General features: G+C 39.2%; 1 protein-coding gene across 7 annotated transcripts in view; it reads left to right on the top strand.

Annotated features, from left to right (window-relative positions):
* CDK14 (cyclin dependent kinase 14) overlaps positions 1-15,696 on the top strand; it is a 497,609-nt gene that overhangs the window by 219,946 nt on the left and 261,967 nt on the right. For all 7 annotated transcript variants that reach the window (XM_074945950.1, XM_074945956.1, XM_074945953.1 and 4 more), the window contains one exon: positions 13,743-13,837. In XM_074945950.1, coding sequence (XP_074802051.1) covers positions 13,743-13,837 — 95 coding nt within the window. The remainder of the gene's footprint in view (positions 1-13,742; positions 13,838-15,696) is intronic.

Below are 15,696 nucleotides of genomic sequence, written 5' to 3'. Positions count from 1 at the left end.
TTTTTTGCATGATGGAATAGGAGAGAGAAATTACTAGCTTACATGAACTAAATCTCTTCTAAGCCTCACTTAACTTTCTTATTGCCTTGTTACTGTCAGCTGTGGATGTCAACACCATGAAGCTGAGACATTCCTTCAGCCTATCTTTCCTATTCTAGTATCTCCTTATCTTCCTCAGAGGGCCAGCTGCTTTTAAAATAAGCATAAACATTGTTTTGCCATCTCTTTGCTTTGGGGAAAATTGCTGGAAATTTTTTTAGAAGCAAACTATAAAATTAAACCAAATCGCCCACAAGGCTTAAACATGCACGTGGTCATCTAGGCGGTGACATGGTCTTATAATGCTTTGTCATCTTTAAATAGAACTTGGAAATCTAGTAGCAATGCAGATTTTGTTGGTTAGAAGTTTCTGCAGTGTTAGTGAAAGGTGATATACAATATATATTGCATGGTTCATATCTATTGTCTTTTCTCTTCTTTCTGCTTACGTGTCATTTCTACTAACGCTGATGATAGATGGTATGAACTACTATGATTAATGATAAATAAATGATAGGATGAGAACCCAGACATGACCCAGAGATCACGCAGAGCATCAGAGTGAGCAAAAAGGCTGCTGGATGGCATGTCTGTCCCCCATGTGTTATGACAGATGAGCCTGACTACTGATGGAATGGTTTCCTTTTATGTTAAAGGAATACTTGTGATATATTGAGATAATAGGATTTGTGAGGAAGGAGGATAATACTGGCAGAAAGGTGGCAGTAGTTTATGGTGCAGTATCACAAGGGTTTACCATGATAATTTACACTATGTCAAGGATTACAGTGGATCATATTAAGAGGTTACTCACAGCACAAATATATCCTACTAAATTGTAGCATGTGTTAAACACAAACAGCCCTATATTAATGCAGCAGTAAGACTGCACAGTTTAAATGTTGAAATTACAAGATGCAGAAGTTAAGGTACGTGCAGACACTTGGCCTTGCAGTGGAATATTTCTGATTTCATAGTTAAAACGTAGCTTGATAAAACATATCAAGAATTGCGGGAGAGAGACCTCAGAGCCTTCTCCTTGGCTGGTGATGCAGTTCCTGTTTCTGTAAGTCACTTCTTCTCTGCCCTGTCACTGGCAGCTAGCTTTGTGCTGCCACCCCTCTGCTCTTCAGCCAACCCGTCCTATTTCTTCTATAACCTCTTCTTTCATGGGGGCGGGGTTTAGCACAGAACTCAGTACAATTTTAAATCAGTTTTATAATGGCATTTTCAATATTGTTTCCTATCCCATTCCTTATATAGCTTAATGTTTTGTTTGCTTTTTTATTGTTGTTGCACATAGAGCAGATATTTACATCAGGCTGTCTACAATGATCAGTGGGGCTTTCTGCAGTGGATACAGTTAATTTTGAACTCAGTATGAGTAGCTGAAATGATCACTTCCAATGTGCATCACCTTGTACCTGCAACATTGCATTTCACCTGCAGCGATGCTGCCCATTCATCATGGTTAGGTCCCATTGGAGTTCCTTACGCTCCTCTGTAATGTTGGCTAATTTAAATAATTTTGTATCAGCTGCAAATTTGTCACCCTGCCTGACTCTGATGCTGCCTACTTACCTCACCTTCTCTCTTATTGCATGGTCAGAGGGCCCAATTTTGTGCTTGTATCACTGCCATTTCCATGCTTTCTTCCATGCCATTTCCTGCGCCTGGAACATGCTTACCCAGCTGGTCTACGAGGCCATTTCTTTTTCTACAGCCAAATGCTCCCAGAATACAGTGACAGGTACAAGACAATAGCTAGGGCCCTACCAAATTCACTGTCTATTTTGGTCAATTTTATGGTCATAGGATTTTAAAAATCATAAATTTCATTATTCCAGCTATTTAAATTTGAAATTTCACAGCGTTGTAACTGTAGGGGTCCTGGCCCCAAAAGCAGTTTTGGGGGGGGGGGGGTCGCACGGTTACTGCAGGGGTGGTTGTGGTATTGCTACCCTTACTTCTGCACTGTTATTGGAGGCGGCTCTGCCTTCAGAGCTGGGCAGCTGGAGAGTGGCAGTTGCTAGCTGGCATCCCAGCTCTGAAGGCAGAGCCGCCGCCAGCAGCAGCGCAGAAGTAAGGATGGCATGATGTGGTATTGCCACCCTTACTTCTGCGCTGCTGCCTGCAGAGCTGGACCCTCAGTCAGCAGCTGCCACTCTCCGGCCATCCAGCTCTGAAAGCAGCGTAGAAGTAAAGGTGGCAATACTGCAACTTCCCTAAACTAACCTTGCGATCTTCCTGCAATTCCCTTTTAGGTCAGGATCTCCAGTTTGAGAAATGCTGGTCTCTCCTCCCCACGCCCCCCTGAATTCTGTATAGTATAGGTTAAAAGCGCACAAAAGACTAGATTTCACCCGGGGGGGGGGGGGGAAGGAACCAGATTTCACGGTCCGTGATGCATTTTTCAGGGCCCTGCATTTCGTAGGGCGCAAGCAATAGCGAACTACATTTTCTATTTACTGAACTAATCTAGAAAAGGAAAATTTTACTCCCACGTGCCTTCATGCCAAGGGCACTAGCCTTCACTGAGTAACTTTTTAATCTTGTTGATGTCCCTGTTAGACTTTCCCCAACTCTTCCCTACTTTCTTATTTGCCTCATTATGTCATAGCTGAAATTAGTTTGTAAGTTCCTTGAGAAAGGGATCTTGCCATTTTGTTTTGATTTTGAAGCACCTAGCGCAGTTGGATGATGGAAAAAATATAATGCATGTCTCCTCATTAGCTGGACAGAAGTTTTGTGGAGCCTGAGATTTCCTGGCTTTCCTTCTCTCTCCCCCCCCCCCCCCCCCGGCTATAGTAGCAAGTGTTCTACATCAAGGTTCTAGTGCTTTGAAAGTTAATTGCTAATTATTTAAAACTCCACCTGTCTTAAAGCTATTTGTTAGTAAATGTATTACTAATGCTGTAACTATATTTCATTTAAAACACTAACAAATCCTGATCTTTTCGTATTCCTAGTTCATATTATACTTCTTTCAATAGCAAACTAAAACATAGTTTGTCTAATTTTCACTACGTAACTTTAAAAAATTTTAATTTTAGTAAATATTATTGATGGATTTATCTTCTGGTTTGTTTTTTATCACCACTACCTTTCTCTGACCTCTAAATCATTCCACAGGAGACAAAATGATGTCATGTTAGTTGCAGCGTTATTTTCCAGCTGTTAGCAAAAAGGCATATTGGACCTCACCCACCCATAAAAATGAAATTGACATGATCCTTGAAAGGTTTCTGTTTTCTCTCCCTTCTTAAAAAATAGCAAAACGTATTCCACAAGCCTTTTTTCCTGCAGCCTGATTACATACTGACACAAATAATATCACAGTGCCTTTCATACAGTACTTTTGCTTGAGGAGATGCCTCAGTAAGAAATATAACAAAGTAATTTTTTTTAGGAAAAGGTATCTTTATATATAATTCTTAATGTGTAAATAGGACAGTGAAATATGCTTGTAGTTAACTGGGTTTTTGCGAATCTGAGTTATGCCCATTCCTTTCCTGCCAAGACCTCCCTGAATACCTACAGCAAATACAAAAATGTACTTATCTACAAAAAGAAATCCATTAGAGAGAGAGAGAGAGAGAGAGAGTAGCTAAGTGATCTCTTGTCACAGTTTGACACACCAGGGGCAAAATCCTGACCCCATTGAATTTGATAACAAAATTCCCTTTGACATCAGTGGAGCCAGATTTTTCTACAAGTTTTTAACCCCATTACTACTTTACTTTGTTCTGTCTGTGTGTGTGTATACATACACTACCTACTTATGTATACACACGTATAGATATCTTACACAAAAACTACATTGCAACCTTACTAATGTTTTTAAAGTTAAGGACTCAAAAGTTTAAATATGACAAAATTAAGTTGATCTGTGCAACTCCTCCATATGTTGCCCCACTCTCCCGACATCTGGCTCTTGTCTCTTCTGCATTTGAATCAGGCAGCTTCCTCCTCAGTGAGGCCTGGGCACAGGAGGGAGATCACTGACCTTACAGGAAGGACAGGTGTCTGGATGAGGCAGAGTAGGCAGCAGCTCAGAGCTGCAATTGCAGGGGAAAGCCCTGCTCAGCCCTGTGCTGGAGCATGTCCATTGCAGACGGAATCTTTGGGGGAATTTAGCTGCTAAAATCTAAGAACTCTTTACTGAACAGGTACAAACTGCAATTTTTCAAAGGCTTTCAACTTGGCCAACTTTGGGCAGATTTTCATGCGGTAGCAAAAGGTACGACCATGACACACAGGCCAAATTTTGACTTTCCACTCCAAATCATGGTGGTCCTAATGGCATTCAAAGGAAAAGTCACCAGCATTTTGTAACATGGGCAAAACAATGTATTTTTCCCTAGCATCATTCTTGGAAATGGCTGAACCGTTTTGGCTGAAATTTCTCCAAAAAAATTCCACCAGGAGGCAGACACCCAGCATGGAAAACTTCAGCCAAAACAGTTAGTTTGACAAAGTTATTAAACAACTGAAAACAGGGTTTTATAATGGTAAGGCTTGAAATATCTTAAATGGTGCTATCAGCCCCACCTATAAAATAATCACACACACAGAGCACTGAAAAGTACTAAAGGTGCTAAACACCTGATGTGTCAAAGTACGACAAGAAATGACATAATTGTTTACTGTCCGCAGTGGAATATTTTTACTTTACATCACTGACCTCTTCTTAAATGCTGAAATAGAATATGGAGACAAGCTATTACTGGTTACGACTAGGTAGAGCTGGCACATAAGATCTTTCTGTTTCATTTTTACTCGTCAATATGTGAATGACACTTCATTCTTTTTTTAACCTTCAGTCTGTACCTGTAGACAATCTGAAAGGACAGCAATTACCATACATAATGAATACAGCTATATAAAAATCCAGCTAATGGCTGAACGTAACTCATTCCAATTAAAATATCAACTATTTTCCATTTTCCTTGTAATGAAGTTGTATTTTACTGCTTTATACACATTAACTGAGTAGTGCTGTCAACACATTATCCCAGTGTTACAGATGGATAAACTGAGGCACAGATAGGTTGTGACATGCCCAAGATCATAGCACAACAGTGGTGAAGCCAAGAGTAAAATCCAAGATTCCCTGACGCCTATTCCAATGCTTTAATCATTAGATATACTCTTTCTTTCCTATTATACATGGTGCCCGTTTTAAGAATACACTGCATTACCAAGTGGACTCAGCACAGAGGGACTTCACACAGATGTGCTTGGTAAAATTATTAAACCACATCTTCATTAAGGAGATTGAGTCTAAACATTACCATGCAGTTAATCACATCTAATGTGATTCTATTTTCCTTCAGCAAAATAACTTCGTGTACCCACCAATGAAGCACCAGCAAATACTTTATTCAAAGGCAATTCTGGCCTTCTACTGTCTTGTTACTCCTCTCTGACTCTTTACAGGAAGATTTAAGATGAGGGCCACTTTATACTTGGAAGAGGGAGTCACTAGGATGAATTGTCTCTGAACAGAGCAACCCTAACATTTCCCAGCAGGAAGTTTCCTCACAATTTTAATTTCAAGGAGTAGTAGTTAACTATGGGTCAACAAAGTTGTGTGTTGGTTTTGAAGAACCTTGTTATTTGGGTTTTTTGTTTTCCAGACCAAACCCCTTGTGGGTTCCAGTCTACTCAATCTACCTGAGTTTGATGTGGGGATGGAGTTTCAGAGCAAAGTTTTTGGTTTTGGCCCATCTCTGGTAAAAACACAGTTTGAAGTTCGGTTGCAGCTACCTTGTCTTAAGGCTTCATTCATTAAATGCTTACATGTCTTTCCATCTTAGTTAAGGTGGTATGATATATACACAAAGTAACACACACACACACAATTGTTTGTCAAAGCTCTCAAAACACTATTGCCCATGATCTCCATGACCCATTTTGCATTAAAGGCATAAAATGTACAAGGAACCCTAATCCAACATAGAGATTTCTAGTTTGTGTACTGTAAGTATGCAAATGGAGAAACTTTAGCCCTTTTTCTGAGAGGTGCTTAGTAACAGTGGCTCAGGCATGAGCATTATTGAACGCATTGTAGATTACAGAAAGTAGTGGTTTGTAATCATTTTAACAACTGCTTTATCTCACTGCCTGACTCCCAAGTGAGTGTTTTAATTTCAGGAATTTATCCTGTATTAGAATGAATAAAAACATTTAATAGAGAACAAGCAATGCATTCAAACAAATGTAGTAGTAATTTAGTCCAAATACTGATTTTTTTTTTAAAGACTCATGTGCTAGTATGCCTGCTGAAGACTCATTGGGGAAATGAATTAAAAATGCTGCCATCTGTTTACCTTACATTTGATGTGAGGATAAAAATCTTAGTATCAAAGTAATATTACATCATTAGTTTTTCAGAATAAATGCGAAGTATACTGTACATATTGGTATATTCTCTGCTGCTGTTGTGGTTTCTTGAAGTGCTGTTTCAACAATATTTTAGTCCCATTCCCCCGTCCCCCCTGTCCCCCAAACATGTTTAGTGTGAAATTGGTAGGTGATGATGACTGGATTTGGTTGACAATCTGTAGAAGAATATTTTGTTCTAGCTGTAACAGCAGGAGCAGCGGCACCTAACTCCTTGTTGAGCTCCAACCGCAACTATATTGGCAGCTTCAAAATTGAATTCAGGTCTGTCACAGAGACCTATGCTGCTGGATCCTCTAGTCTTCCTGCCTTTTAGATGCTACTTGTTTGGTTCCATCTTTGAATTTAGTGGAATTTTTGCAGTTCTATCCTCTTCTGAACAAGAACTTACGCAAAATGCCTTGTGAGATTTCAACGACAGTTATTTGTGACCATTTGTTTTGAAAGGAGATGTTTCTAAATGTCTTCATACTCTGGATTATGCATGCCACTTAAAAAAATAAGGATTTTTTTTGGAGAGCGGCAGAAGAAGGGGGAAATGCAGTCCACTTATTAAATCACACATGGTTAGCCTATGGGTCAAAAAATGTGTTTTCTTTTGGTATAGTTTTCAAAAATAATAGGCAGAATTTGGCTCCAGGATTGCTTCCATCAGTTACTATCCCCTGGGATAGCACTTGGGGTGTGCTATAGACCTCCAGGATCCGATTTGGATAAGGATAGAGACCTCTTTAATGTTTTCAATGAAGTAAATACTAATGGGAATTGTGTGATCATGGAAGACTTTAACTTCCCAGATATAGACTGGAGGACAATTGCTAGTAATAATAAGAGGGCTCAGATTTTCCTGCGTGCAATAGCTGATGGATTCCTTCACCAAGTAGTTGCTGAACCAACAAGAGGGGAAGCCATTTTAGATTTGGTTTTGGTGAGTAGTGAGGACCTCATAGAAGAAATGGTTGTAGGGGACAACCTTGGTTCGAGTGATCATGAGCTAATTCAGTTCAAACTAAATAGAATGATAAACAAAAATAGATCTGTGACTAGGGTTTTTGATTTCAAAAGGGCTAACTGAAAAAAATTAAGGAAATTAGTTAGGGAAGTGGATTGGACTGAAGAACTTGTGGATCTAAAGGTGGAGGAGGCCTGGAATTACTTCAAGTCAAGGTTGCAGAAACTATCAGAAGCCTGCATCCCAAGAAAGGGGAAAAAAATCATAGGCAGGAGTTGTAGACCAAGCTGGATGAGCAAGCATCTCAGAGAGGTGATTAAGAAAAAGCAGAAAGCCTACAAGGAGTGCAAGATGGGAGGGATCAGCAAGGAAAGCTACCTTATTGAGGTCAGAACATGTAGGGATAAAGTGAGAGAGGCTAAAAGCCATGTAGAGTTGGACCTTGCAAAGGGAATTAAAACCAATAGTAAAAGGTTCTATAGCCAGATAAATTAGAAGAAAACAAAGAAAGAGGAAGTGGGACCGCTAAACACTGAGGATGGAGTGGAGGTCAAGGATAATTTAGGCATGGCCCAATATCGAAACAAATACTTTGCCTCAGTCTTTAATGAGGAGCTTAGGGATAATGGTAGGATAACAAATGCGAATGAGGATATGGAGGTAGATATTACCACATCCAAGGTAGAAGCCAAACTTGAACAGCTTAATGGGACTAAATCGGGGGGCCCAGATAATCTTCATCCAAAAATATTAAAGGAACTGGCACATGAAATTGCAAGCCCATTAGCAAGAATTTTTAATGAATCTGTAAACTCAGGGGTTGTATCCTATGACTGGAGAATTGCTAACATAGTTCCTATTTGTAAGAAAGGAAAAAAAAGTGATCCGGGTAACTACAAGCCTGTTAGTTTGACATTGGTAGTATGCAAGATCTTGGAAAAAATTTTGAAGGAGAAAGTAGTTAAGGACATTGAGGTCAATGATAAATGGGACAAAATACAACATGGTTTTTCAAAAGGTAGCTCGTGCCAAACCAACCTGATCTCCTTCTTTGAGAAAGTAACCAATTTTTTTTAGACAAAGTAAACGCAGTGGATCTAATTTACCTAGATTTCAGTAAGGTATTTGATACGGTTCCACATGGGGAATTATTAGCTAAATTGGAAAAGATGGTGATCAATATGAAAACTGAAAGGTGGATAAGGAACTGGTTAAAGGGGAGTTTACAACGGATCATACTGAAAGGTGAACTGTTAGGCTGGAGGGAGGTTACTAGTGGAGTTCCTCAGGGATTGGTTTTGGGACCAATCTTTTTAATACTGACCTTGACAAAAAAAGTGGGAATGAGCTAATAAAGTTTGTGGATGACACAAAGCTGGGAGGTATTGCCAATACAGAGAGGGACCGGGTTATCATACAGGAAGATCTGGATGACCTTGTAAACTGGAGTAATAGTAATAGGATGAAATTTAATAGTGAGAAGTGTAAGGTCATGCATTTAGGGATTAATAACAAGAATTTTAGTTATAAGCTGGGGATGCATCAATTAGAAGTAATGGAGGAGGAGGAGGACCTTGGAGTATTGGTTGACCACAGGATGACTATCAGCTGCCAATGTGATATGGCCGTGAAAAAAGCTAATGCGGTCTTGGGATGCATCAGGCGAGGTATTTCCAGTAGAGATAATGAGGTGTTAGTACTGTTATACAAGGCAGTGGTGAGACTTCATCTGGAATATTGTCTCTCCCATAATGTGTCTCCCATGTTTAAGAAAGATGAATTCAAACTGGAACAGGTACAGAGAAGGGCTACTAGGATGATCCGAGGAATGGAAAACCTGTCTTACGAAAGGAGACTCAAAAAGCTTAGCTTGTTTAGCCGAACCAAAAGAAGGCTGAGGGGAGGTATGATTGCTCTCTATAAACATATCAGAGGGATAAATGCCAGGGAGGGAGAGGAATTATTTAAGCTCAGTACCAATGTGGACACAAGAACAAATGAATATAAACTGGCCATCAGGAAGTTTAGACTTGAAATTAGATGAAAGTTTCTAACCAATCAGAGGAACGAAGTTCTGGAACAGCCTTCCAAGGGGAGCAGTGGGGGAAAAAGACATATCTGGCTTCAAGACTAAGTTTGATAAGTTTATGGAGGGGATGGTATGATGGGATAGCCTAATTTTGGCAATTAATTGATCTTTGACTCTTAGCAGTAAATATGCCCAATGGCCTGTGATGGGACACTAGATAGGGTGGGATCTGAGTTACTACAGAGAATTCTTTCCTGAGTGTCTGGCTGGTGAGTCTTGCCCACATGCTCAGGGTTTAGCTGATCTCCATATTTGGGGTCGGGAAAGAATTTTCCTCCAGGGCAGATTGGCAGAAGTCCTGGAGTTTTTTTGCCTTCCTCTGCAGCGTGGGGCACTGGTCACTTGCTGGAGGATTCTCTGCACCTTGAAGTCTTTAAACCACGAGTTGAGGAAATCAGTAGCTCAGACATAGGTCAGGGGTTTGTTACAGGAGCGGGTGGGTGAGATTCTGTGGCCTGCGTTGTGCAGGAGGTCAGACGAGACGATCATAATGGTCCCTTCTGACCTTAAAGTCTGAGTCTGAGAGAATTAGCTATTACAGATGATAAATGAGAGGTAGGAGTAAGGGGGAATGTGTAGGAGGAGAGACTGTACAAAAACCTGAGGGTGTGTTGCTTGCAATGTACTGTTTAAGCTTTAATGACCCATTTACAGTTTTTAATAATGAAGTAATAGCCATCTAGAGGAGGTAGCCTGAACAGTGAAGACTGAAAGAGGTCATAAATACTATTTCAGGATGTAGCTCTACTAAGCTTGTGTCAGGATATTTTTAATGCTTCCCTCTCAATGAGAGAGTGTGGGGTGGTGAGTTGAAAAGGGGTGAGGGCGTTATGTAGTAGCATGTTCTGTCTGCTGTTCACTTCTTTCCATTTTAAAAAAGTGTGTGTATTTAGTGGGCTTTTACACTACAACTTGAACACAATTATAGTCCTCCTTAAGGTTATAAACTGAGAGAACTATTAAAATTGTGTTATGATCTTCCTTGCTTCCTCTTCTCTTTCCAAAACAGCCCCTTCCACTTACCCTGGTTCCTTGTTGAATGATAGCTGTTACTAGAGATAAACTGGTCAATGGAGTTTCTTACTATCTTTTTACCTTCTCTGAGCTCCATGTCAGCTCCTCTTTCTTTGATACTTTCCACCTCTGTGTTCGTTCCTTGTTAGCAGGGTCAGTCAGGACTCCTCTCCGAGAAAAATTCCAATTTGGTTTTGGCTCCCAATGGCCAAAAATTTCTCCCTCCAGGCACTATAGATCATCTAGTGATACCCCACTAAAAGCATAATGAACGTTTAAGAATTAGCTAATGTCCTGAGGGATAAAGAAATGCTAGGGTTTTTAAAATAATAATCCTATATTAGTGTTAATGATCAGCTCTTCACTGATCAGCTGACTGCCTGAGGTGTTTATCTCTTTTAGGTTTTTGTTCGCTTACTGTCATAAGGTAGCCCTGCCTAGAGCACCCTCCTGTGACAGGCGATGGCATGAGAGGTGTGCCTACCTCAGTTTCCCTTTGAGTCTCCAAAAATTGTTGAAATAGTTTTTCTGAATATATATATCCCTTGAGGGGTTAATTTATTATAAAGTCCCACAAACAAGTCCCATAACCATAATCCAGACACTGCATCTAGTAGAGTTCCTGTGCTCCTCACCACATTCTGTGTCTCCAGTGCAGCCTCTGTGCCCCTCACCATGCCCTGGCTCTGAGAGCCAGCAGGTATCTCCTGCTGCTCTCTCAACCTTCAAGTCCTCACCAGCCTTCTCTGGCCATGGTTCTGTGGCACAGGAAGGATAGCAGGCCAGCCCATCCACTGGCTTCCTGATAATTCCATCCTCTTTCCAGGAATGGTCTGCAGATAGCTTTCTGCATGTTTTCTTGGAGAGCTCCACCAGTCTTTTGACTCTGGCAGTCTTAACTCACCAGCTCTCTTCTCGCACTGGGTCTCCCCTTCCCTCAGATTGTCCCTGATCTTTTATAGTCCCAGTTGCTGCCCCCGCCCTTGTAATTGGCCAAAGTGGGAGTACCTGTTGTGGTACAGGGGTGCTGGACCTACTTAATTTATTGGGACCAGCCACTCTGTGACACGCACCAATAACAGCTTTAATTTGGCCTTTGATACTGAAATTGTGAGATTGAACATTCCTGATATCAAGCAGTAGTAAAAGCTACAGGAATTGGGGGGACTAAAGAAGAGGAAATCTCAGCCAGGATCCTTTTGTGGCATTCTCCCAACTGTTCTATCAGGAGAAGGGGTTTGCCTTACCTTTGGCCAGTGAGCCTGGGATCCAGCCTTCAAGTTCCTGTAGGAGTCACTTGAGGCCAAAGTCATCTATGTGGAACACTGGCTATGGATCCCTGGTGTGTCCCTGTTCCATCATCCTCCACCTCCTCACAGCATAGCTCCAGTAGGGAGGTGCTAGCAGGGACTGCCAAACAAGAATCCTTAAATGGAGTGGGGGCGAGTTGCACGTTGCAATGGAGTTGTTGCCCAGAGCTGTATTACATTTTCAGGGTAATCCCTAGAGGGCCAGTTTGGGAGACAATGTGTGCCTATCTCCACTCAAAGCAGGGCTGTCCATTCTTGATCTCCTCGGTGAGTCCCAACCCATCAGAGTACACTGTACTCTGTGCCATGGAAGTGTCTGAGCCTCTTCTGTGCATGGGAAAGAGGGATACCCACATGCAGATAATGTTGGTACAATCGGGTGCTTCATTATTTTCCAAAACAACAGGGAAGAGGAAAAATTAAAGTCACGGTAAATGACTACCGAGACATACCATATATTTCTGTGTAGTTATGTATATAATACACTCCATGATGATGTCTGGTATGAATCCTTCTCAGATGTATGCATGACAAGTTACCAATGGCATGTTGACATTAGTAACAACACATGGCTTGTCATATCATATTCCTTAACTATGGCATATCTTGTGGAACATTAAATATAGATGTAAATTTATGCATTGCGAAGCAAGCATTAAATATGCATTGCAGTGCAAAAGAAATTTTTTGGGGGGAAGGCAGAATCTTCTGCAGATTCAGTAGATAAAGATATCTGTCACATTCTAAAACCCTGATGTTAATAAGAAATATGAGTTGATAACGTTTATAAAAAAATATGAAAACACTGCTTAACTTATTTTTCTATTGTCACTGACTAATACAAATAGTTAATTCCCTCAAATCTGAACGTGAATGGGGGGAAGTTATCAAAGTGCTATGTATAGAATATGTGATTGCCTTTAATTAGAAAGCTCCTTTTGTGTTTTGCCTATGAAAGGGAAATGTCATTTTGAAAAATGTTCAGATCTTATCCGAGATAGATATTATGATTTTAGATTATAAAATCAACATACACATTTGATAGGCCAGAAGGTAATGGTTTGATTCACTCAGTAGAGACCACTCAAGTGAAACCCCTGCTATTTCTGCCTCAGAGCAGGGTTGAGTTTGACTGGCAAAATGGAGAAGACAACATTGAGAGGAGGACAGCTTTATCCTCATTAGAGCTGTGAGAACAAATGATTTTTCAGTTCACTGGCTGTACTGAAAAACTGAGCGGGGGGTGTCATTTTGGATACACCTGAGACAAAAAAAAATCATATTTTTCAGCAAACCAAAAAGTAAAAAAAAAACCACTTTGAGCTGAACAAAACATTTTGCTTTACTTATGAACATTTTTTATAAATAAAATTGAAGTATATTTCAAAACAAAGTCATTCAAATTGAAAAATTTAAACCCCCTAAAAATGCAGGTTTGGGTCAAAGAAGACATTTCACAAATTTGTGTCAAATATACTGAATTGTTTTCATTTAATAAAAAAAAAAAACCCTTAAAAAATCTAGATAAAAACTGGAACATTTCACTTAAACATTTTCAAATTGAACTGTTTTGTTTTTGTCCGGATTTATTTTTAGGGTTTTTTTTTTGTTTTAATTACCAAAACAATTCAGTGAATTTGACATAAATTTGTGAAATATTTTGGTTGATTCAAATCTGTTATTTTTGAGTGAAAAGTTTTGGCCAAAAATTTTGCCTAACCCTAATCTTGAGACATGTGGAAGGATATAACTGAGGGCATTTTAGCACCTCTCAGGACCAAGCCATTGATGGCCAACCAGCGAATGAAATCTGTAGAGTGACTGATTACCATTCTAATTATTTTAAAAACAAACGGGCTAATCCTTCACTAGAAAATATTTATTTCTGGTGGAAGTAACATGTTCTTTATAATGTGTATGTTTTCCTTTGCAGCTTCTCTTTTGAAAGGACTGAAACATGCTAACATTGTGCTACTTCATGACATCATTCACACCAAGGAGACATTGACACTTGTGTTTGAATATGTGGTAAGTAAAATTAATTTAATGTGATAGGTAAGCTTGGGAGAGTTTAATTTTTGTTGGTAAATGTTGATTTTACCATACATACACAAAGTGACAAAAATGATTCCATCTATGATTATTGAAATGTTTACAAATAGGCAACATAAGAAAAATGCTGCTTGAGAACTTCAGAGTTTGATTTAAGGATATTTAGTTTGTATATTTGGATATGGGATTTTGACAATTTGTTTTAATGATTATAAGTTATAATATTTTGAATCTCAGTATGTACTGTCGAGAAATAATTGTCTGACCTCCCTCTTACAGCCAGCAACTGTGAAAATTTAAATTGATCAAATAAAAAAAAATACTTTAAAAGAAATGTTATCCATTGAAATTACGAAAAAATAAAAATGGAATTTTGCCAAGCCTAGTTTTAGGGAATGATCCAAAGCCCATTGAAGTAAATGGAAAAACTCTCATTAACTTCAGTGGGATTTGGAACAGGCACATGATAACCCATTGCTCTCTCTGTAAGAGTGAATATTATAAAAGGAGCTGTTTTGTAATGGAATATCTTGAAACTGGAAAGCTTGCTACAATAGCCCTGTCTCTGAGGCGGTTAAGTGGCTGTAAGAACACTTCCGGTCACTGTAATGTTAAAATGACTTTTCAGCTGGTTTATTTAACATGTGTCCTGGGCCTGGCCTATTTGTGAGAACATTTTCTTTAGTGTCAGGATAGATGGTAATTAAAAAATAGGTAAGGAGAGCAAATAGGATTAAAATGCTCTACAGGTACTATCTACATCAAATGAGTGTGACAAGTGAAAATGACTTTTGTTGTGCATGGTTTCTGAAAGGACCTTCTTTAGTAAGCAATGTCAGTAAGGAAACTCTGATGCATACAATTTAGGCTTCATAGATTTATTTTTCCCCCGACTGATGTTTCAGCTATTAATTAAAACTTCAATTTGCATAATACACAGTGTAACAATCTAATTGTGTTCAGAGTATTACTTTCCCAAATCTTGGGCTTGAACTCCTAATTAATCTTTCTACATTTTCCTAAGACAGACATATGGTACCGGTGTAGAACTATTTCAGCATTTAGCTGTGGAATCATGCAATGCACCATCATAATTAACCTCCCAATTTTCACAGATGGATCTAAGAACATGTAATTTATATGAAACAAATGAGTCTAGAGGAGATTTGACTTTAATAGGATATCTGTCATTGTACTGTAGTCAATAAGGCTCTGCATTTTTTGCGTTATTAGTTTGGTTTTTTAAACTTTGACTGATTTTATCTTAAAATTTAATATGGACTGGATTAATACTTGAGAGTATAGTAGTTTTTCCCCCTCTTCTCAGTAGCATCACTTAATTTTTACAAGATGAAGTACGCTGTTTATCATCTGGAGAAGACGTTCACCTCATTTGTTTGCATATAAATGATATATTTTAATAATGTGGTTATTTGGCTACAGAAGACTAGTGCAGAGCAGCTGCCTACATCACTGTTTCCCTACATCAGGTGTAGAGACATCAACACAAATCTGATTCCTTTTGTTTAATCAATTATTCCAGTGTGCCTAACTTATAAACTGAATCAGCATTAAAAAAGTCTTGACATCTAATATTATGTAACAGACAGTGGAGATATATTTGTATAATTTTACATGAATACAGTTTTGCAATCTTATGTCAACTACTGTTTAGCTCTATTTAGTAGTGCTGGCTGAGAAATGAAAAATGTTTTCCATGAGAAATTTCATGGAATTTGTTGCCTTTTTTTGGCCTTTCAAACATCTTGCTTTTCCCAACCATCTCTAATATTTACACCTCCCCCATATTGAGTTAAAAATGCATATGCTCTTCT

This window comes from Natator depressus, chromosome 2 (genome assembly GCF_965152275.1).
Source record: "Natator depressus isolate rNatDep1 chromosome 2, rNatDep2.hap1, whole genome shotgun sequence".
Taxonomy (NCBI): domain Eukaryota; kingdom Metazoa; phylum Chordata; order Testudines; family Cheloniidae; genus Natator; species Natator depressus.
The sequence above is the reverse complement of the archived record's forward strand: the minus strand, read 5'-3'. Positions and strand labels throughout refer to the sequence as shown.